The 23,852-nt window shown below is 34.2% G+C and overlaps 1 protein-coding gene across 4 annotated transcripts in view; it reads left to right on the plus strand.

Moving 5' to 3' along the window:
• The window catches only part of LOC150074890 (uncharacterized), a 618,385-nt gene that overhangs the window by 440,466 nt on the left and 154,067 nt on the right, over nucleotides 1-23,852 (plus strand). For all 4 annotated transcript variants that reach the window (XM_090389408.1, XM_090389412.1, XM_090389409.1 and 1 more), the window contains 2 exons: nucleotides 7,072-7,164; nucleotides 15,177-15,379. In XM_090389408.1, the coding sequence (XP_090245534.1) occupies nucleotides 7,072-7,164; nucleotides 15,177-15,379 (296 nt within the window). The remainder of the gene's footprint in view (nucleotides 1-7,071; nucleotides 7,165-15,176; nucleotides 15,380-23,852) is intronic.

The following is a 23,852-nucleotide window of genomic DNA, read 5'->3' on the forward strand; positions in this document are numbered from 1 at the left end:
ATTCACTTGGTGAAATTGGTATTGTACTCAGAGCGTTCATCAAATGCTTCTATTCTTCCGAAACCATTTTTTCAATTTTGGATATTCCAGAAATCCACGAATTGTATCTCTTTTATTTAACAGTAACCTAATTGACAATTTTCTAACTTAATTTTCACCAAATGCCAACATTTCATGTTAGGAAATTTTAATACCTTTGTTGTGTCATTTTCCTTCTCTGGTCATCAATATTGTCGTAGTTCTTTGAACTAATTGTTAAATTTCAATTTTTTTTTTTTTTTTTTGAAACTGTACAAAATGTTGGTGTCAATCAGATATTCAGCTACTGTGACCATGTAAACAGAGATAGGGAAAATTTACGGAAAACTGTGGATAACGCACTTCTGCGAAACAACTGATGATTATTTGTAGGGGTAAAAGAAAATCACTCCCTCCTAATTCTCGAATGGAGTGCTTACAGTTGATTTACAGCGATGTCCAACCTTCGGCCCACCAGAAAGTGAACTAAAACAGCATTTTAAATTTTGTTAATTATCAAAAAATAAAAAATAAAAAATTCTCATTTAATGTTTTGTTCAGTAAATGTAATTGTGTATTGTACTTCATAAAATTTTTGAATATTTTCAATTTTACCTTTATAAGTAACACGATATGGAAAATGTAACATTAATTTTTCTCGAATGACTCAGTGCGGCCCATGAAATAAATCTAACTTTGAATTTTTTTGAATATGGCCCCTGTATGGGGAAAAAAGTTGGACACCACTGCAGTAGACGGTTGACCAGAGCCCATTATCAGCTTCGGGAATACTCCTTGATCTGCTCACTGCTGGCCAGCACGACTTCTCCATATGTGGGACAAGTGGTTGGTTGGTTTTACGATTTCCACTGAGTTGTAATATGGTAATCCCGTTAGCTCTCTTAATTTGTGCAGCAGCACTAATTATTTAAAGGTCAGAAATGCGAACTGTGCGTACCGAGTTAAGTTTGTTTGTTATTTGGTTTTTAGGAGCATTAGCAACTAAGGCCATATTGCTCCGGGAATATGCGGTGGTCATTCCCTGACCTTTCTGGTGGTGACGGGCTCGAACCCCGGTCTAATCAAGAAGCATGTGCTACGCACTGCTGCTCCTTCCCACCTGGCTATGGAGGCGCCACCCCTGAGTTAAGTCTGTCCTAATCTGTTCCCTATATGAAAATTTTCTTCGCTCAATGGAAACTATTTTAAATGTAACTTCCAAAGGGAATTCAAAATAATTTGCTATAAAAAGAGTTCATTAAACAGAGGTTGACTGAATATTTAGAATTCTAAAAATGGTTATAAAGTTTTATTTAGAAAATATCTTAACAATAGGCAGTGAGAAATGCAAATTTAGTTAAATAACTTTATGCTTATTTGAATAGCAGGCAAACATGTTAAAAAAAATTACGTAATATTACAAATTTCGAAGTGTACTGCATCAAATTGTCACAAGCCACTGTTAATAAAGGTGCTGGTATGCCGTACCATTGCATACCGTCCCAAAAAAAAAGCACTGTATGTATGTGTGTTTATATATATGTACACACAGCAGACTCTTGATTTACTGGGATCGGATTAACCGGGACACTTCAAGACTCCAAATTTAAAAAAAAAAATAAGTAAAAAAAAAATCAACCAGAAATCATAAAATTCAAGTAATAACTAGAATAGGTTTAACAGATGTTTTGCATGTCGTAAATAAGTGACAAGAAACTGTACATCCGTTAAATTTCTAAAGAACCATTATAATGTTGGTGACCAAACCATACGCCACATATTGTAAAAAATAAAAGGAAGCATCGTATTGGACTTGCGAGTAGTGAGTGCTGAAAGTTTTTTTGTATTGTTATCTATATCGCCATACTTTTTACGTAGGTTGCTGAACATTTTTCGATACAATAAAAGTCCCCAAATTATGTAGCTTCGGACTTATGTTACGTTAATTTATATATTATTTTATATGACTGAAGATTTCAGTGAAGAGGACTCACATTTCGCCCTAATAATATAAAATCCCACAGATTTCCAGCTATCGGTATTATCGCAAATGCAATAAGATCTGAGTTTACTACCCATTTATAACAGATTCCACTAGCAAGAATGCCCAATAAACCAGAAACTGCAAGGTATTTTTATTGTTTTATGGTATTGCACTAACAGAAAAGTCCAATAACCCGAAAAGGCACCAATTGTTTTTATTGTTTTAGGGCAGTGACCTCCAGAAATGTGCTTTAGTAAAACGTGAGCTCTCGTGAGGTGATAACAGTGAGTTTTCGCCTTGACCCTATTAAGTTATTTTCAGGAAATTTAATTTTGACTGTTATCATGGTGCCGACTAAGAGAATATATGTAACAGCGGTACTATGGCAATTGTGAACACAATAATAAAGGAGAAAGACAGAATACAAGAAGCAGTGAAGTGATCGGCACCAATGAAGTGAACTATAATAACCAAGGCTACGAAATACATATCAGTTTTTACATTGCAACAACTCATTTTTTTACTTCCTTTTAAGTTTTCTTTTCTTATGTGCCACTCTGGCTACTGCACTGCTGTCCCCAGATAAAGTTCTTAATTGAACTAATTAAAAATATATAACTATTTTTCCTCATTCTTCTTAGGATATTATGTGATTTTTGTAATTTTGGCATATCAGAGATATAGTAGCAATATTTTATTAGTCTTTCCAGAGTTACGTAAGAAGTCTTGGAATGTATCTCTTACGTATGTCGGTTACTTCTGTATTTTTGGATTAATCGGGGAAATCGATTATCTGAGAATTTTTTTTTTTTTTTTACCATCTATCCCAGAAAATTTCAACTGAGAGAAAGAAGAAAAGAAATCTCGCAGGTCATCCCATTTTACATTCTTGTAATGCCAAACAATATGAGGTTGGGAATAGCCATGAGATAAAGGCTCCATTGGAGAAGAGACAATCACCAAGTTGTGATCTAAAGTGCCTAAAGGGCCTCTAACTTCAACCGTGTACTTAGAAGGGTTGTTTGTGAGAAAAAGATCAAGCGTGTTGGCTGTATGATTAGGATTGTCCGGTATTCTTGTAGGTAAATGAACAATCTGTGCAAGGTCATTAGTAATTGCAAAAGCCTCAGCATCTCGCTGAGGCTTTTGGATAATAGGTACATTCATCTCCCAACCACGGCTTACAACGCCATTTCTTGTGACTAATTTATGACTTGCAAAACATCTGTTTATACCAATTCTATTTATTACTTGAATTTTATGATTTCCAGCAGATTTTTTTTTACTTTGGAATCTTGGAGTGTTCCAGTTAATCCGAACCAGGTAAATCGAGAGTATGTTGTATATAAAATCTTGAATATATATTTTTTAGAACCAAAATTTACAATATTAGTTGTAGACTTTACGTATACCTTTTACATCCAGTATAACTTTAAACTTTTACAAAAAATTAATAATACAACAGACTATTCTTTAGGCTCAGTTTAAACATAATGCCAAAGTGTCCACCCTTTTAAATGCTAATATGTTTTGCCCATAAAATTACCAAACAAAAATCTAACTGCAAGAACATTTTGTGGAAGATTAGGCCAAACTATCACACAAAAATAATTTTCCTTTCAAGCTTGCATTTTTTTAGCTTCCTTTTACTTCTTAGCAGGAAAGCCATATGTGGGTAAACAAATCCTAAACTTGCTAAGTTTACGACTTTAGAGTTTCCTTTGAGATGTTTTTCATTGGTGCATCAAAGAACTGCTAGTGAGTGTGAAGGTTTGCTTATAAAAGGTTTGCTTGACAACAAAATATTTTTCATTGTAAAATTTTGTAAAGACAAACAGGCTATATTTTGAATAATATAGATATCGAATAACTAATAATACTTTGTGGAAGTGAAAGCAGACAATAGTTTTAGCCTTTTTTTCTGGCAGGTAATTCTTCAAATTTTAATGAGTATTTAATTTATATATATTATAAATGTTTACCAATGTTTACCTTCATTTGTTCATTTAGCTATCAGCATACCGGACAATCCTAACAATACAGCCAGGTGGGAAGGAGCAGCAGTGCGTAGCACACGCTTCTTGATTAGACCGGGGTTCGAGCCCATCACCACCAAATACGGAGGATGCAGAAAGGTCAGGGAATGACCACCGCATATCCCCGGAGCAATATGGCCTTAGTTGCTAATGCTCCTAAAAACCAAATAACTAACAACAAACAATACAGCCAACACACTTGATCTTTTTCTCACAAACAACCCTTCTAAGTACACGGTTGAAGTGAGTGGCTCTTTAGGCACCTCCGATCACAACTTGATGATTGTCTCTTCTCCAGTGCACCCTTTATCTCATGGCGATTCCCAACCTCTTGTTATTTGTCATTAGACAAACGCAAAATGGGATGACCTGCGAGATTTCTTTTCCTTGGTCGGATTACTGTTTCAAAACTTCTGATGTCAACATTTGCTCAGATCGTGTCAGTGAAAGTATTCTTGTAGGAATGGAATCCTTTATTCCACACTCCACTTTAAAATCTCGTCCTTTATCTAAACCCTGATTTTTCCAATAAATGTGCTAAGGCTGTTCAAGAGAAGAATGCTGCATATCGTAATTGGCTTGTTTCCAGTTCTTCAGTTTCATTTTCTGCCTACACCAAAGCTCGCAACAATTGTAAAGCAGTTATTAATCAGTCCAAACTAGATTTTGAACAGGCTAAGAGTAGAAAACTTGCTTCGTGCCCTATGGTAGTCAAGCATTCTGGTCTCTCGGCAAAAAGCTGTTGGCCGCAACTTTTTCCCATCTCTTCTCCCACCTCTGTCAAAACCAGATGGTTCTATTATCACTTCAGCCAAGGATAAATCTGACCTGCTAGCATCCCATTTTTCTTCAAACTCATATATTGACGATCTCGGTAAAACACTTCCCACCATTCCCAACACGCTCCATTCGTTGTCGCCCGTGGTCTTAAGGATTTTGACGAATCTTGATGCTAAGAAAGCGTCAAGTCCTGATGGCATTTCTCTATTTGTTCTCGAAACTTGTGCTCCTGAACTTACTCCTGTTCTGTGTCACCTATTTTCACTTTCTTATTCCAAAGGTGTTTTTCCTTCTGCTTGAAAATTTGCTGATATCCAGCCAGTCCCTAAAAAGGGTGACAAATTCCTCTCATCCAGTTATTGTCCCATTGCAGTTACTTCTACACTTTCTAAAGTAATGGAGAAATCAATTAACCAAAAACTCTTAAAATACCTAGAAAACTTCCATCTGATCAACGATCGCCAGTATGGATTCCCTCAGTGTCAATCCACTGGTGATATTCTGGCTTATGTTGCCCATTTATGGACAAATTCAATGGAAAAGTTCTGTGAAACACAAGCAGTTGCTCTTGACATCTCAAAGGCTTTCGATCGTGTTTGGCATAAAGCTCTTCTAAACAAACTTCCATCTTATGGTTTCCTAACTGTTTTTTGTAATTGGTTATCCAGTCACTTTGGCCATAAATAAAATCTTGAGAAAATTCTTTTCTTTTTGAATAAAAATGTTTTACACAGTAATTGTATCTGGCAATACACAATGATCCAGAACAATTTTTTTATTTTCTGAAACAAATTCAATTGCATGATTGAATTTGTTTCAGAAAATAAATTCTGGCAATTGGACAGATTTATGCGAATTGAGTGGATTGCACAGACTTCAGCTGTATGATTGCTTCTGACTGTTCCCATAGCAGCCATTGTATATAAGCCTCTATTACTTTGATAAGCGTGATATGGCTTAAGTAACCATTGCAACAGGCACTCCCACTAATAAGAACAACAAAAACAAAGCAATTGGACAGATTCAAAACAAATTCCAGGCCTTGTGTAAGATACTCCCCCCCCCCCCCATGCATACTGCAGAGTGGCATTTCTGCCAGTATGGTAGTTTTGTCACTTCCTACTAAAAAGCCTGCAAAGTTCCTTGAGTAAATAAAGTATATATGAATAATTATTGTGTAACCACTAAGTACAGTCTCTACATGCAATCCACATATTTCATGCAGAGAGTGGATTTTCAAAAAAACTAAAAAAAAAATTATTCTTTTGAAACTGAGCAAAAGACTGATAAGAGAAGCAGTAATTTAGAAAAATTATGTGGAGCTTCAGCAAGGATCACAAAATGTGGGGAAATCTTAAATTGAGAATCTACTAAATATGGAGCTACTGTCTTTGCGCAGTACTTGTATTATAATGTATTTGTTTACTTGTATGTATTCTAAAAGGCCTGGTAAGTTCTACCCAGCAGAGTGATGAAAAAATTCACACCAGTTTTGTTCTGGAAATGCTTCTGTTCTGAATTATTGCCAAGTTGATACTATGTGGCGATGTTGTCGGCAGTGCTATCGGGCTGAGTTTTATTTCATCTCATTACAAATTCTCATGGACATGAATTTTGAAATGCTGAATATACACTTATGGCCACACAAATGGTAGTGGTAGAGAAGCCATTCCTTTCACTAAATTGGCTATAACATGAAGTATTCTAAGAACGATTCTGTCTCCACAAAATGAATCTCTCTCGCGAATGCCATTTTGGGGATAGCCACTTGAGTGAAAAGAATGGATTCTGAACCAAAATTTACAAGAATCCTGGAACCAGCATGATGATGTGAGTGGACTTCATAAACTTTGATTCCACTGATTTTACTTACTTAAAATTACAATATTATTTTACTAATTTTTATGCATTTTAATTTAAATTAAAATGAATGAAAATAGAGTTTCGTACATTTATTTATGCATGAAACTCATGAGGTGACTTGAATTTTTTATGAATTTTTGCATAGTTGTGTGTTTGATTAATATTGCTGAATGAGAGTAAATTTTCAGATTTGTAGTTTATGGTTTTATCATTGATAAAAGATAAATATAAAATTAAAGATTTGAGACATCCTATGTTTTTAATATGTATTCCTGCTTTGTTCAAAAGGAGGAAAATATTTAAAATGTGTAGGACTGAATTAAACTGAAAGACTGAAATTAAAATATAGGGTGTGACTGAATTTTGAAACAATATTATTATATCTTATAGTGGACCTTAGCTCAGCAAGTGAAGAAGATGATTCTGATGACTCAGACTCTCGAGATTTAAGTGGTTATGCTTGCCATCATTGCTATACAACAAGTATGTAGGCTAATAGTTATTTTATTTTCATGTTGACTACTTTACTTAAGACACTTGTTTTTTTGGCACAGTCAGCATTTTTTGCATAAAAAGAATGAAAATTTTTAAAAGTATTTTATTAAATTAAAACAATATATATATATATATATATACACAGTAAACCCCCGCTATTCGCGGTATCTGTATTCGCGGTTTCGCGTATTCGTGGTCGCTGATTTAATATAAAATGAAACCTAAAAAAATGTGTGAATTTTAAAGCGCCGTGAACATTTTCCGCCATAAAAAAACATGGGCGTGGCTAAAATTATCTTCACCGGTCAAAACAGCGCAGGGGGGGGGGGAGGGGTCACAAAATCACAAGCGTGGATGTTTCTCGCTAATCCTTGTTCAATATGTGTTATGCTTTTGTCATGGAAGGTTTCGTCGTTTGCTTTTTATTTATATGCTTATAAATTGAATAAATTTATCAATTTATAAATTGATATGCTTACAAAAGTGATAAATCTACCGTTTTGCAGTGAAAAACAGACTTTTTCGAGTGTGTTAATGGAAGAAAGTGACTTTATTGTGGATAAGTTCTTTCTAACCCGTACGAAAATATGGCTACGAATAACAAAGGAAATGTGTAAAGATCAAAGAAGGTAATGACATTAGCGAATAAAATTGAGTTATTAGATAAAATTTCTAATGGTGAAAGTGTCTCCTCAGTAGCAAAACATTATAAAATCAACGAGTCAACGATATGATCAATCAAGAAATCGGAAGAAAAAATCCGACATAGTGTCCGTGAAAACGCGCTAATTGCTTCAAAAATTTGCTCTGTAACTCGTGAAGTTAAATTAGAAAAAATGGAGAAAGCTTTAAATCTGTGGATAGAAGACCGAACTCAAAATAAAATTCCGTTAAGTTCACTTATCATTCGTGAAAAGGCAAAACTCCTTTATCAACAGTTTAGCGAAACTGGTGATAGCACTGGCAGGATAAGTTTTTTAAGCTAGGAAAGGCGCTGATTTGAAAGATTTGTTTGAAATTTCTAATAAATATTACATTTAATATTAAATTGTTTCTTATTTTCATTTCGATGCCATATACTTGCATTTCACTATGTACTGTCTATGTACATAGTCATATTATGAAGGTACATATAATACATACATAGACAAAATTTTAGACTAGTTTTTCTTATATATTTCATACTTTGGAACGGAACCCTTTTATTACTATAGGAGCCATAACTCAGTATTCGTGTTTTCGGTATTCGCGGCATTTCTCAGGAACGTAACTCCCGCGAATAGCGGGGGTTTACTGTGTGTGTATATATATATATATATATACATATACACACACAGTGATACCGAAGTTTTTAAACACAACTTGGGTATTATTGTATAATCATGATTAAGGTATTAAGATATTAATAATAATAAATAATAAATTAGAGGTAAGATTTGTAAAGCATATGAAGTGTTGGATATAATAAATGTAGCTTAATATTGTAACAAAATGAAGCTTAAAGCTGATAAAATTTATGTAATCATGCTGTCATCTGTGAAATTTATCGATGCCATGTTCAACAACACACACAAAACTAATTACTACCAGTAAGAATAACAGATAAAAAATGTTGCATTTAAAGCTGAATGTGTGAATGCAACGATGAATAGCTAGGCGTCGATTTGTAAAAGAGTGGCTTGTCTATCTTCTTAGGTTTCAGTTTAGGTGAAATAAGCATCACCTGCATTGGGAACAATTTCTACAAAGTAACCACACTGAATGATTAAAGATGCCTGGAATTTAGTCTCTCTCTCTTCCCTTTACCATAAATAGGCAGATGGGTTATATCCAAGTTTATTCTTTCTTTTCTGGGACTTAAAAAAAGTGATGTAAGTGGGAAAACATTTAAATATAAGTGGGCTGCAGGCATTAAAAAATGCATGGTACTTCATAAGATTGACAAGAGGCCAGAAGAAAAGTGTGTTAAAAGCTATAAGTGCGAGTGTTATTATGAACATCTATTGTAATGGTGGTGGTGGTGGGGGGGTTCAGTCAGAGATGCAGCACCTACCAAAATAACAGATCTGAGAGAAATAACCAATAATTACACACTCGAGAAGAAACTGAAATCCCAGTAGATAAAAAGAGAAAACTACAGAAAACAGTCTTCTTTTCTTCAGTCTTTCATCCGTCGTTTGTCTGTAAAAACCCATCATAAAACTCATTCTGTGTATATGGCTCTCAAGAATGAAATATAGGTACTGACATTTTCCTCTCTTTTTTTGCAGTCAAAACGGAACATAATTTCCCTTTGCCCTATTTTACCTATTCTTTCTTGTGTCTGTAGTTAACTTCATAATTTATTCCTGACACACATACACACACACACAGATAGTTCTCGACTTTACGAGTTAATTTGTTCCTAGCGCGCACTCATAAAGCGAAAATTCGTAAAGCGGGAATTTATTTCCCATAGACATAAGGTTAAAAATAGGAGTTACATTCTCAACAATGAAATTAGTTAGCTAATTAGTTTATGTTTAAACAATGATTGATTTGTCCAAAGAAATGAAAACGTAGCCTGTAAAATCAACCAAATATAATAAAAGAGAAATTATTTTCGGCTTACAAATGTTAATGTTTATTCTTCATTATCATCGACTAAATGCACACTTGTTGATCACTCATTATTGGCTTGGCACTTGGTTGTTTGTTGCACAAGGATTAGTCTTCTTCAGAAATGTTTCAAGAGGTGTTTGTTTGCAAGATAATCTTCTCTTTTAATTATAAATTTCACGATTGCATGCATAAGCATTTTTTAACGGCACACAAATTGCAACTAACACGATTTGCATGGAGTAACAAGTTTACGAAGCTTAAAAAAAAGGAATGAAGAGAAAATTCCGAAAATCTATTTATGTTTTTTATATGATTGAAGATTTCAGTAAAGGGGAAGCACATTTCACCCTAATAATGTAAAAAACAACAATTCCAGCTATCCATATTTTCGCAAATGCAAGAAGATCGAGTTTACTACCCATTTATAATTGCTTACAGTAACAGAAAAGACGGAAAGGCAAATTGTTTTTATTGTTTTATGGTCGTGACCTCCAGAAATGTGCTTTAGAAAAATATCACAAAGGCGTTTAAAATTGATTCTTATAATGGAACATATGATAACAATGAAGTGCATTTTAATGATTCGTAATACAATACAATATTAGTATTAGGTAACTAATACAATTTACAAACCATGCTCACCACCTTTTATATGGCCTTAAGGTCACGCTTGTGACCTTAAAAATGACATTTTAGAGAGATAAATAGCTTAGTTATACAGCGAAAATTTCAACTTCCGAGCTCAAAAAACAATGTGTTATTGGGTTCACATTAAGATTTTTTAACGATACGATGTGGTGTCTCTGGAACTGATTAATATCGTAAAGCGGGTTATACTGTATTGTATAGCTATGCACGTGGTTTATAATGCGGTATGTATGAATGTTTAACATTCATTTTTTGCAATTAATGTTCATATTTTCGATTTTGTTGATACTTGGGGGATACTCGTAAAGTGTATGTATATATATATATATATATATATAACTCGTAAAGTGAGAACTGCCCGTGTATGTGTGTATATATATATATATATATATTTACACATATATATATATATATACACACACACACACACACACACACACACAGCAATACAACACATAAAGGTATAATTACAATGGGTTTTAATTGAATGCGTACGAAAGAAACAGTCCATAAACAAATTGTAATAAATCTATAAACAATTTGCACTTGATGGCCAATTAAAAGGATTTGAAAAAAATATATATATTGCAAAAATTTTATTAATGAAAAAGTAACATCATGAGATATGAGAAAAAAGCTTTATTGTTTATTTAGGTATTTCAATAATAAAGTCTGGTGAAGTTGTCTCTTCTTTTTCTCGGCATACAAGTTTTTGTAGCATTGAATCCCATCTTGTAAAATTGCCGTATGTTGATGCTACGTTCAACATCTGCATCTCCATTCATAATTGCCTCGCAGACCATGTCAACACCACCAAAAAACTTTCTCCAATCCTTCTGTTAAATTCTTTGGTACCACGTTAGTGTTATCCACTTCAGAATTGTTTTCCTCTTCTTCCTATGTGGTTTGCTCGTCAATTTCAAGGAGAGTTGCATTATCTAAGTCACTTGCATGTGAGTAAATGCAGTCACATACATCGGCATTGTCCAAAGTTTCGAATCCCAAGTCTTTTCCAATCTTCGCAGTGTCTTTGGTAATTGTCTGAATTGCAATTCAAAACCAGTGAAATCATTTGCCAAAAGGGGCAAAACATGTTGCCAAGCAGAACACATGTTGTTGGCAGCGATTTCTAGCCAAGGTGCAAATTTATTTTAAATGTATTTAAAGGAGTAAAAAAATAAATTGTGAAATGAAAAGTTTGAAAAACTTTCACATCGTCTTGCCAGGCGAAAATTGTGTAAACGTAATTTAAATAAGTATGTTTTTGAAATAAATACATTAAAAATAAATGTAGATTCGTTTTCATTTTCTAATTAGATAATTTCTAATAAAAAAGATATTCTCTGTATAACGAAATTTCTCTATAACAAATTTTTTCGCTGGATTTATCGAATTCGTTATAGGGAAGTTCGACTGTATATATATATATATATATATATATATATATTAGCATAATGAAGTAGTTAAGAAAAATAGTAAAAAATATAATATGAAAATAAATATGAGGCAGCAAAATGCACATTCCTCCACATTAAGCCCAATGTATAACTTATATTAAATCAAAACTAATGCCAGTAGCATGGCAAAATTGTTGAGCGAAAATAATAAATTAAACATAATGATTAATCAACAGAGAGAGAGAAGAAAAGGTAACAAGACTAAAAATTGTAGCTCTACCTCCAGCGATTCCCTGACCATTATTGGCCTTGTGGTCCTCCGTTGATATGAGGCATAATGGTCAGTTGATTTTTGTTATTTATTTTGGTTTTATTTTATTGTAATTAGTTTAGTCTCTGTTTGTGATATTTCACACAATTTGGAACTCGTACCTTATGAGTAGGATGCCATTAAATTCTTATGTAATTGGCTCTAAATTTTAAAATTGATTTATTATTTTCAATTGGATTTTTTAAATTATTTGGAGATTTTCTCCTACAATTTTTAGCCTTGTTACCTTTTCTTCTCCCTCCCTGCTGATTAATCATTATGTTTAATTTATTATTTTCGCTCAACAGTTTTGCCGTGCTACTGGCATTAGTTTTGATTTAATATTTAATATCAGATATATATATATATATATATATAAGAGAGAGAGAGAGAGAGAGAAAATTGAAAAGATATATATATTTTCACTTTTTCTCTGAACTTAGAGCTGTTGCTGCTTCATTCTCAGATTTTTTTTTTTTACCCTTCCTGCTCTGAGTCAGTACTGCATTTATTTTCAGTTTTGTTGCCTGAATCCTCACTTGAATTTCCAGCGTTTGTAAATTTATATTCTGAAATCAACTGAATGCACTCACTTAAATGATTTTGTTCAATATCATGGATATTCTTGTTCATAAGCAGAATATTTTCATGAAATATTACAGAACTAGTAAGTTTGAATTTAAAAAAAAAAAAAAAAGTAAAGCTATAGTTTAGTTAATTAAAGGAGGAAACATAGTTACATCCAACAATAACTTGTTAGTTATTGGGAATGATGGTGCCCTTTGTGAATGGGGAAAAGAAACAAAGCAGAAAGAGAATTTTTATGTCGGACTAACAACAGTGGTTTATGGTATAGGAGTAGTAACATTCAAGGGAGTTCTGTAATGTGTCACCTTTAAAAAGCATATAAATTTAAGTAAAAGAAGTTGAGATTAGAAGTTTGTGTGCAGACTCTTGAATTAGTGATGGCAGCTTACTGTAATACATTGTATATTTTATGTAAATATTTAAAGTAGTTTCCCCTCTTATTAACCAGTGAACCCCTGTGTTGATGCTAGCATGCAGTAGTTCAATTTTATTCATAAAGAAAACAAAACTGAAAGAAAAGTACATAGTTTTATTTGTGTAACTAAGGGTGATTTTGAAGTGTATAAATAAAACTGGTTAAATCAAATAAGTGCTAATTAACAAATGAAAATACCTAAATAAATTTATGAAACCATGAAATCAGAAAATATTACTGAAATAAAGTGAACCAAGAAGAAAGAAAAAAAAAAAAAGAAAAAAAAAAGGCAATTACATTAATACAATCTAGTTAAAAAGGCTAATTAGAAACCATGGAGTAATAGTCAGAAATGCAAAATAAAATAAGGGAAGTAAAAGCACACACACATTACAAATTACACATTACTTTGAAGTAAAGTTATTACTTTTCTTTATCATTTAGAAAGTCACTTCCTGAATGGTAAAATATTTTCATTCTTCATGTTTCATTTTATTATTTGAATTTTTAGCGATTTTTATGGCTTCATAATTTTATCCATAGATATAATTTTGCTTAATTATCATTAGGGCTAATGCTATTTACTAAGGGGAGACAAGAACTAGGAATGCTTATTAATTACTTATCACATAGATTCCTTCAAGACTTAAAGCTTTTGGCATACTTATTGTTTGAATACTCAATCCAAAACAATTTAAATTTGTTTTCTGTGTCAAATTTCTATAGAAATACAGAAATTAATGAAGTTCTTTGATTGAAGAAGTCAGCAAAGGGCAAGCAGAGGAAAATGGAGAACCCTTTGTCAACATTGGAAGCCGTCTATCCCCCCCCCCCATGCAGTTGTACATATGTTAGGTTGAATGCGTGGGGGAGCCATTAAACACTCTTTACAGTTATTGCATGGACTGTGAATACTCAGTGTTGTTTGCCTGTAAAACCAACCATTTTCTGAGTCATGTGACTTACTGTCAATCATTACACCCATATGTAGTGCATGGAGACTGAAGTAAACAAGCAGATGTGCAAGAAATGTATGAATGTGGGATTTCATTTATTTTTCAATATAAATTTACTGCTTCTAATAAATTTGGAACAGATACATTTTATTCAAAAATGGGTGGCCCAGATTGCATTACTTATCCATGCATCTATTTTTAAAATATTTAATTTCTAAATATTTAAAAAATTGTGTTTTTGCAGCTTTTATTTTTCAAGAAAAAAAAAAATAATAATAATTCTGCTGAAAATTAAAAAAAGTTTGACTTGCATTAATTATTATTCTTAATTTTGAAGAAACATTTTGGTATAAAGGTGAATCTGTATTTAAGGTTTTTACAAATTATAATTTCAGAAAGTTGCCAAATAACAAAAAAAAACTGTTGTTCTAAGATTAAAATGGTATAACCTTGTTAATATGTAATAATATACTCGGTGATGCTACATTTCTTCCCTGAAGAATTGTTCATTTGTAACATAACTTTATCTCAGAAGTGTCCAACCTGTGGGCCACATGTGGCCCAAGTCATATAGGCAGCATAAGGTGTTATTCAGCCACCACCCCAAGTTGAAAACTAGCATGTCACAAAATATAGTTTCAAATTGCCTTTTGAAAATATCCATTTTTAATAATATTAGATTTTTCTATATTATTGCTTTCTCATGTTTATGTATCTTCCTCCCTCAGAATTTAGCAGTATATTATCCTTACCATATATAGGAATGCTATTAGTGTTATGTACTAATTGGTTGATTTTTGTACTATTAAATGTTTAAAAAAAACTTGTAAATATGAATGTAGCAACAAAAATTTAATTATATTTGAAAATGCATAATTAGTTGTAAGGAATTGGTCTTGCAGCATGCAACCCACTTGCTACTACGTGGCTTGCAACCTTCAGCATTTTATCTGTCCTGGCCTCTAACCAAAAAAAAGTTTGATGCCCCTGACTTAGCTGTTTTCTGTTTAGTTCCCAAGATCCTTTATCTGACAATTTTCTAATTGATCTGAATGAAATTAACTGAATTAATTTTAAATTTGTAGCCTCTAAAGACTGGCATCATGCAGGAAAAGATAGAGCTCTATTGTGCACTGAATGTCGAATGTTTTTTAAGAAATATGGGGAACTTCGACCTTTGCCAGAACCTAGGGAGCCTCCTTCATTCATGTTTAAGCCTGTTAAAGAAGAAGAAAACACATCATCCCTCAATGGCAAACATATTATGAGGACACGTCGCAGTAAAGAGGTATGATCAAGTAGCAACTAATATAGGAAAGAAAACACTTCAATTTTTAATATTTTAACTTATTGTTCTGTAGGAAACATTAAATTTAACTAACGTACTTGATCAGTTCAGATATTAAAGAATAGATTGGATACATTTATTATATACTGCCATAAGTTAGTTCCATGTAATATCCTTCACTGATTGCACTGGCATACATGATTTTTGCTGACTGAAAATTTGAGCACATTATTATTCCCTACCTTATGGGATTACCAGAAACTAATTTTATTTATTTATTTTTTAACTTCATATCATAGTTGTCAAAGAATGACATTGCAACATTTGCTGTAGTGCACCTAGTTGATATATAGCATATGTCAAAAATTCTGTTTTCTAGTACTCTTGGTTTTCTTGTTAATTTGTCATTAATGAATGTTTTTTTTATTTTTTTATTAATACTAATATTATTGTTATTATAATTATTAATGTAACGCTTTTTTTGTTTTTTCCACAGTTATTATGTCATGGTGAATAACTCCTGCTATACTGTGGAAATTTTACACCACAAAATCAGAAACAAAGAATTACTAATTTTGCAAGAAAGCATGTCATGCTTATTTGGTGTTAGAATTGGTTGCCAAGACAAATAATGCTCCCCACATTATATGAAAATCTCTTCTGTTTGTGATACCTGTGGTTTGTCCTGAACCCAGAGATCATATATTGGATTGCTGATTTTGTATGTGAAATATTGAAAGTGCCAACCTTCTTCTTAGACAACAATTGGGTTACATAAGTTTTCCTTGTTTTCTGGGCAAATGGGTCAGCAGGACTAAAGCTGATAATTGGATTAGAAAGACGTGGCTGAAAATGACAAATCTGATACCACCTAATAACAGAAGTTACTTGTGTTATTAGGTGTTACTTGTTTCTCCCAATAAGAAGCTTCTGCTGTTCTGTATAAAACTGAGATTAATGAAATATCTTGTTAAGGCCATAGATAAAGAAGAAGACTTTTCAGTACTTCATAAAATTTCATATGGTCATCATCAGCCATTTTCAATCCACTGCAGGATCAAGGCCTCTCTACAGCAACTTTCCAGTTCCTTCTGTTTTGTGCAATGGCCATCCATTTACTACGCACAAACTCATGAATTTCATCTGTGCATCAGGTGCCTCCGTAGCCAAGTGGGAAGGAGCAGCAGTTCATAGCACACGCTTCTCAATTAGACTGGGGTTCAAGCCTGTGACCACCAGATGCGGAAAGGTCAGGGAATGACCACCGCATATCCCAGAGCAATATGGCCTTAGTTGCTAATGCTCTTAAAAACCAAATAACAAATAACAACAATCTATCCATCACCGTTGTCTTCCAGGTTTTCTCTTAGCTCCTCTTCTGTATCATTATTTTCTAAGTCTATCTGTTGACATGACTTTGAGCTATGTGTCCTGCCCAAGTCCATTTCAGTACTTTAGTTTTGATAAGAATGTCCTTTACTTTAGTTTGCTGCCTCCACGTGTTTCTCTTCTTATCTAACAGTCTGATTCCTAATATAATTTGGTCCATTCTTCGCTATGTAGTTTTTAGGTTCTCTTCCATTCTTTTGGTGAATGCCCAAGTTTCACTTCCATAAGTCATGGTAGGGAGTATACATTGGTTCATTATTTTAAGTTTCAGATAAATTGGGATATTGCTCCTCAGTATGTGACTATATTTCCTGAATGCTATCCATCCAAAATTTATTCTTCTCTTGACTTCCAACCATTTATCATTATTGCAGCTAATGACTTTGTCCCAGATAAGTATATGACTCCACCTTTTCAATTACTGCTCCTTCAATCATTATATCCCTTTCTGTGGCATGCTTGTTCATCGTTACTTTTGTTTTAGCCATATTCATCTTTAGTCCAAAATCCTTACTAACTCTGCATAACTGATTAAGATTTTCCTCTAATTCTTTGGGATCGTGGCTTATGACCACAATGTTGTCATCTGCAAATCATAAATGGTTTAGGTACTCTCCATTCACATTGACTCCTTTCTGCGACCAGTCTAATCTTCTAAACGCTTCCTCAAGAGCAGCTGTAAACAACTTCGGAGATACTGTGTCTCCTTGTTGAACTCCTTTCTCAATTTTAAATTTGCTACTGTCTTTGTCTAGTCTAATAAAGGAGGTAGCATTCTCATATATTTTCTTCAAAATCATAATATATGGGGTATCTATGCCTTGTCTTTCCAGTGCCTTAAACATTGCCTTATGCTGTATGGAGTCAAATGCTTTTTCGTAATCCACAAATGCCAGGCATAATGGTGTTTTATATTCATTTGCTTTCTCCATTAGCTGTGACATTACGTGAAGGTGATCCATAGTTGAGAATCCTGTCCTAAAGCCAGCCTGCTCTATTGGTTGATTCTCATCAAGTATTCTTTCTAATTTGTTAGCAATGACCCTTGTGAACACCTTGTAGATGTGTGATAACAAGCTAGTTGGTCTGTAATTTCCAATTTCTGATTTATCTCCTTTCTTATGCAGCAAAACTATGATTGCATTATTCCACTCCTTAGGCGTCACACCTTTTCTAATGCATTTTGTGAAGAGTCTTGCCAGGTTTTGTGTCATGTCTCTTCCTCCCGATTTTAACAACTCTACAGTAACTTCCATCTTCCTCTGGGGCTTTCTGATTCTTCATTTTCTTCAACGCATGTTCTACCTCACCAGGAAAGATATCAGGTATGTTATATGTGTTAACAATTTGCGATCCATCTTCCCCAATGTTGGCATCATTCCCTCGCTCCTTGTATAACTCTTTATAGTAGTCTTCTGCTATTTTAATTATGCCATCTCTGCTATTTATAAGAACACCATTGCTATTCTTCAGTTTCAGTATAATTTGTCTTTCTGTATTACTGCTCATGGCTGCTGATTAAGTCCTTTGTTTTCCCTTAATGCTTGTTCTACTTTTCTTATGTCCTCTCTGAGTCTCTTTCTAATGGCTTTGCATAACTCAGTATACTCAATTTTCTCCTTGTCAGTGTTTTTCTTGCCCTTCATTTGTCGTCTTAGGTTCATCATGACAAGTGTTTCTTGACTAATTTTTTCTTCTTTGGATTTCTTTTTACCTATAGGTTTCTTGGGCTTTATCACTTTCAGAAAGTTGTAATATTCCTTGTCAATACCTTGGTCCTGAGCAGTCTGCAGAAGTTCAAACTTGTTCTTAAGTTTCAGTACATACTGCTCTTTCTCTTCTTCTGTTATCTCAAAGACCTTTGGCGTCTCTGTAGCCAGGTGGGAAGGAGCAGCAGAGCGTAGCACACGCTTCTTGATTAGACCGGGGTTCGAGCCCGTCACCACCAAATACAGAGGATGTGGAAAGGTCAGGGAATGGCCACCGCATATCCTGGAGCAATATGGCCTTAGTTGCTAATGCTCCTGAAAACCAAATAACTAACTAACTAACTCAAAGACCTTTGTATTATTTACTCGAGTCAGTTTTTTCCTTTCTTTTCTTACATCTATATCAAGTGTGCATCTTACCATTCTGTGATCACTTCCAACATTTATCTTGTTCAGGACAGTAACATCATTCATGATATATCTTCTGTTCGTGAGGATGAAGTCAATTTCATTAGTTGTTAATCCATTTGGGCTCTTCCATTTCCACTTTCTGTTCACACTTTTCTTGAAAAAAGTGTTTATTACTGACATTACTGAGACAACCAGAGAGGGTAATACTCTTGATCTGGTTATCAGCAGTGATCATTAGAGTATTAAGAATTTGAAGATGAATTTTTGGTGCCTCTGTAGCCAGGTGGGAAGGTACATCAGTACACTGTGATCACAGCGTACTGATGTGGGATTTATGTAAAGATATAATTACCATCAGGGGTAAAGGAAAGGGTTTTTGCTTCCGTAAAGGTGAGTACAGTGGTCTCAGACAGTTTTTAAATTCTGTACAGTGGGATCAACTGATGATGTTACCAACAGCAAATTCAAAGGGGAAGCATTCAAGGAATTAATCGTGGAAGCTACTAAAAGTTTCATATCTATTAAGAAATATTATTCAAGGTTTAGGCCTAAATGGTTATCAAATGAACTAATGAGACTTGTGACAGAGAACAAAAATTCATGGGATGCATATAAATTATCAGGTGACACAGAAGCCTATGGCAAATATAAGCTTGTCTGTAATAAAGTCACAAAGGAGGTTAGGCAGGCGAAGGCAGATTACGAGAAACCTTTGGCAAAGGATGCTAAGAAAAACAGCAAGGATTTCTTTACTTATATAAACTCTAAAAGGAAGGGGGATGAATCTGATTGGTTCACTTGATATCGATGGTTCGACCGTTGATGATCCTGCTCAGATAGCAAACAAACTGAATGGGTATTTTGCATCTACATTCACACATGAGTAGTTATTAAGGTTTGAAAATGCCAGATGGTTATCAAATTGTAGCAGGGTGCTTAATGATTTGGTAATAACTGAGAGCAAAGTGGAGAAGAAATTGTTGACGTTAAACATATGAAAGGCACCTGGGGTGTATGGGATCTATCCAGTTATATTAAGGGAGGTGGCAAAGGAAGTAAGCAAACCCTTAGCCATAATTATGAAAGCATCCTTGGACTCAGGGGAGGTCCCCCAGACTGGAGATGTTCAAATGTATCCCCAATTCATAAAGGGGGATCGAAGGGTGACACGACCAGTTAGTCGTGTCACCCTTCTTGTCGACCAGTTACAGACCAGTTAGTTTAACTTCTGTTCCGGGTAAAATAATGAGTCACTGGTTAAAGATGCATTGAAGGATCATCTAGACAAGACTGCAGCACTAATTCAGACACAGCATGGTTTTGTTAAGGGAAAGTCCTTGTCGGACAAATTTGATTGGTTATTATGATGTGGTTACAAAGGAGCTGGATGCAATAAATAATTTTGATATCATATACTTGGATTTCAGGAAAGCTTTTGACACTGTTGTGTTTGGAAGACTACTGTACAAATTGGAGCAGAATGGTATTAAGGGTAAGTTGCTACAAACAAATAAAAGGATGGTTGAGTGGGAAAAGACAGAGGGTGGTAATCAATGGATGCTGCTCTTTGTGGACTAATGTTATTAGTGGAGCCCCACAGGGTTCGGTATTGGGTCCTCTTTTGTTTTGTATATTTATCAATGATATTGACGAAGGTATATCAGACTTAGTGTCGAAGATTGCAGATGATACAAAGGTTGGCATGGTTGTTAATGACAATAATGGCAGTGTGCTACTGCAACAGGATCTAGATAATTTGAGCAGATGGGCTAAGAAGTGGCAACTGAAGTTTAACCTTGACAAATACGAAGTACTGCATATGGGTAGAAGTAACCCCAGAGAAATGTACCAACTGTGTGGTACTACACTTAAGGTGGCAGAAAATGAAAAAGACCTGAGAGTAATTGTGCAATCAGATATGAAGTTTTCTGAGCAATGGAGACAGGCTGACAGGGCAGGTCATGTGGTTTTGTCAATGATATATAGGAATTTTACTAGCAGGGAAAAGGAGGTGATTGTCCCTTTGTATAAGGCAGTGGTCAAGCCACGCCTTGAGTATTGCATACTGGTCTGGAGGCCTCATTTTAGGAAGGATGTAGATTTGCTTGAACGTGTACAGAGAAGGGCAACAAGATTGGTGAGGGGAATGAAAGGATTCTCTTACCAAGAGAGGCTTAAGTTCTGCAAATTGCAGTGGCTGGAGACTAGGCACCTGCAAGGTTATCAAGCTGAGGTGTATACGGCCTTGAATGGGTTGAGCATGCTGAATTCTGATGGGATTCTTCCATTTATTCAGATAAGAACCTAAGGGGGCATAAATTCAAATTGAGGACAGACTGATGTAGAATAGATGTGCGGAAATTTGCTTTTAACTGGCGGGTGGTTAATTGCTGGAACAAACTTTCATCTGTCGTGGAAGTTGATAGGTTAAATAAATTTAAGGAGGAACTGGACAAACATTTAGAGGGATTTGTTTTGTAAATTTTTTTTTTTTTTTTTTCATCATATGCCACTACTACTACATTCCTCGAGATTCTGCAAATTCCACAAGTCTTTCACCTCTGTCATTTCTTTCACTAATTCCAAAATTTCCTATAGTTCCCCTTTCTGCACTGTTTTGTCTCTTGTCATCCTTAGCATTGAAGTCCCCCATAATGATAGTGTAGCAAGTTTTCTGTTCATCTAGAGGACTCAGTTTCGGTGTACATTTCTTCAACCTCTTCATCATTATGGCTCGATGTTGGTGCATAAATCATTATAACCTGTAGCTTATACCTCTTAGAAATTCTGAGTAGTAGGTCTTGACACCTTTGATATACTTTTGAATTCCAAAATGTTGTTTTTTTATATCTTTATGGACCAGAAAGCCAACTCCACCTTCACTCCTTTCACTGTTTCCATTTGTGTACAGCAGATTTCTACTTGATAAACTTATAAGTGATTCATTTCTTCTTCTTCTTGTTTCAGCCAAATCGATGATATTCCAATTCACATTTTCTAATTCCTTTTCCAGCTCTAATATCCTGTCTTCAGTGATGAGCGATCTTACGTTATAACAGATCAAGTTCAGTTTCTGTGCATGGCAGCCTGGTCGTACCCAGAGATTCTTAGCAACCTCTGCTTCCACTCTGATCCTCTCACTGCCGTAAGAGGGGGAGTGAAAGCTGCTGGGGACTTAGGGCCATTTGTTTCGTCTTACTGTCATATGGTTGTTGATGCTAAACTTCATGTTGGTATTTTCACTGGATTATAAATGAAAAAGCTGCTTGCAAAATGAAAATTTTATAACTTGGTTAGTTTTCAAGAGTGTTTTGTAAAACTTTTTAGGTGTTTATAAATTAAAGGATTATGAGAAAATTATCACCATCTCTTAACCACCTCTTTATTCAACATATCCAACAACTTGTTTACTAGTTTCAGAAAACTACATTGCAGCAGAGTATGAAATTTCTTGGTTCAGTGAGTGAAAAGCAGGGTGAAAGGTGTCACCAAGATAGCAAGACTGAAGAAAAGATATCAGGGTATGGTTGAATGAAGCAATGATGCAGGCTAGAGGCAAATATTGTACTTAAAGAATACTAGAATTCAACTCCTTGTTTTTGATAGCCATTATATTTAATTGTATATGTTTGAAGATTAATTTTAAATTTTTTTTGTATGTCATTGCCGAAAGGGAAAATATACTTTCATCTTTAAGGTTGCTCAGTCTTTTTATGACCTACTGCTTAATTTAATTTAAACCTTAATGAGATTCCTATGAACTAGATTCTTTTCCCGTGTGTGATTATCTCTCTCTCTCTCTCTCTCTCTCTCTCTCTCTGCGTCTACAACTAGTCTTGTTATCCCCCTGCCCCTTATCTTTTTCTCTCCTGTAACAAGGAAAGACAGACTTACCTCAATATATTAGAAGATAGAAAGAAACACACGCATGTATTCAAGGTGTTTAATAATTGATTTATACAACAAATATATTTTTATAATTCTTTTTTATCTCTACCTGAAAAATTCCTGTATGGCATTATGTTCTTATAGTAGTATTTATCAGTAGAATACTGTTGAATGTGTTACTTGGAATTATTATGAATGTGTGCAGAACCTTGCATTTATTATAATTAAAGCTTAATCACGTTTTTTTGAGACCATTTCTCTAGCTTGTGTAAGTCTTGTTGCAGAAGTATTACCTACTTTCTGTTGCTAACCGTGTGTTAGTCACATGGGATCGATTTGCCCCAAACAATATTTCATCACTTTGTGCTTCTTCTACTACATTAGCATAGCTGTTGGTGAAAACATTTTCTTTGCATTCTCCACCGAAAACTAAAATCTTAATTATTGCACTATTAGGAAAAATTCATGATTAAGTTAAACCTAATTATATGTTGATTGATGTATGTTGTGAAGAATTATTGATAGTAATTTTGCTTCACTGTAGCACACTTTCCTCTTATTGGTAATGCTTTCTGGCTTCTTGATATTGCTGCATCTGGAATCAAACTGTTTACATGTACACACTGTTTCATGCACCGAGTGCTCCTGTTACTGATACTCTCCTCAAATCAAAGCATAAGTTGAAGGGCATAATTTTTAAATTTGGATTTGCTCACTGGCAGGTCTGAAGGATTTATTTTTTAATAATTAATTAAAAATATGTTTTTAATACAGAACATGTATTTTTCACAGTTTTTCAGAAAAGATTGAAAGTAAAGGTGGCATCAGAAAATTAACAATTTTGAATTATTTTTTTTTTTTGTGGTTTTAAAATTTTCGCACACATGAAGGAATGGTGATTTTATGTGCACCTACCTCAGGGTTGAATTTTTTGTCCAGCTTATCATCATCAGGAAATTCTGATATCAAACTTGTGACACCATCATATCCTTACTGAAAATTAAAATCAAAGGCCCTAGTATAGCCTAAAGGATCCTGCTTATAACACTAATTCTCTTTATCCCTTGTAATAGTCT

This window comes from Mastigoproctus giganteus, unplaced genomic scaffold, assembly GCF_048544385.1.
Source record: "Mastigoproctus giganteus isolate SK-2022 unplaced genomic scaffold, ASM4854438v1 scaffold_16, whole genome shotgun sequence".
NCBI classification, from domain to species: Eukaryota; Metazoa; Arthropoda; class Arachnida; order Uropygi; family Thelyphonidae; genus Mastigoproctus; species Mastigoproctus giganteus.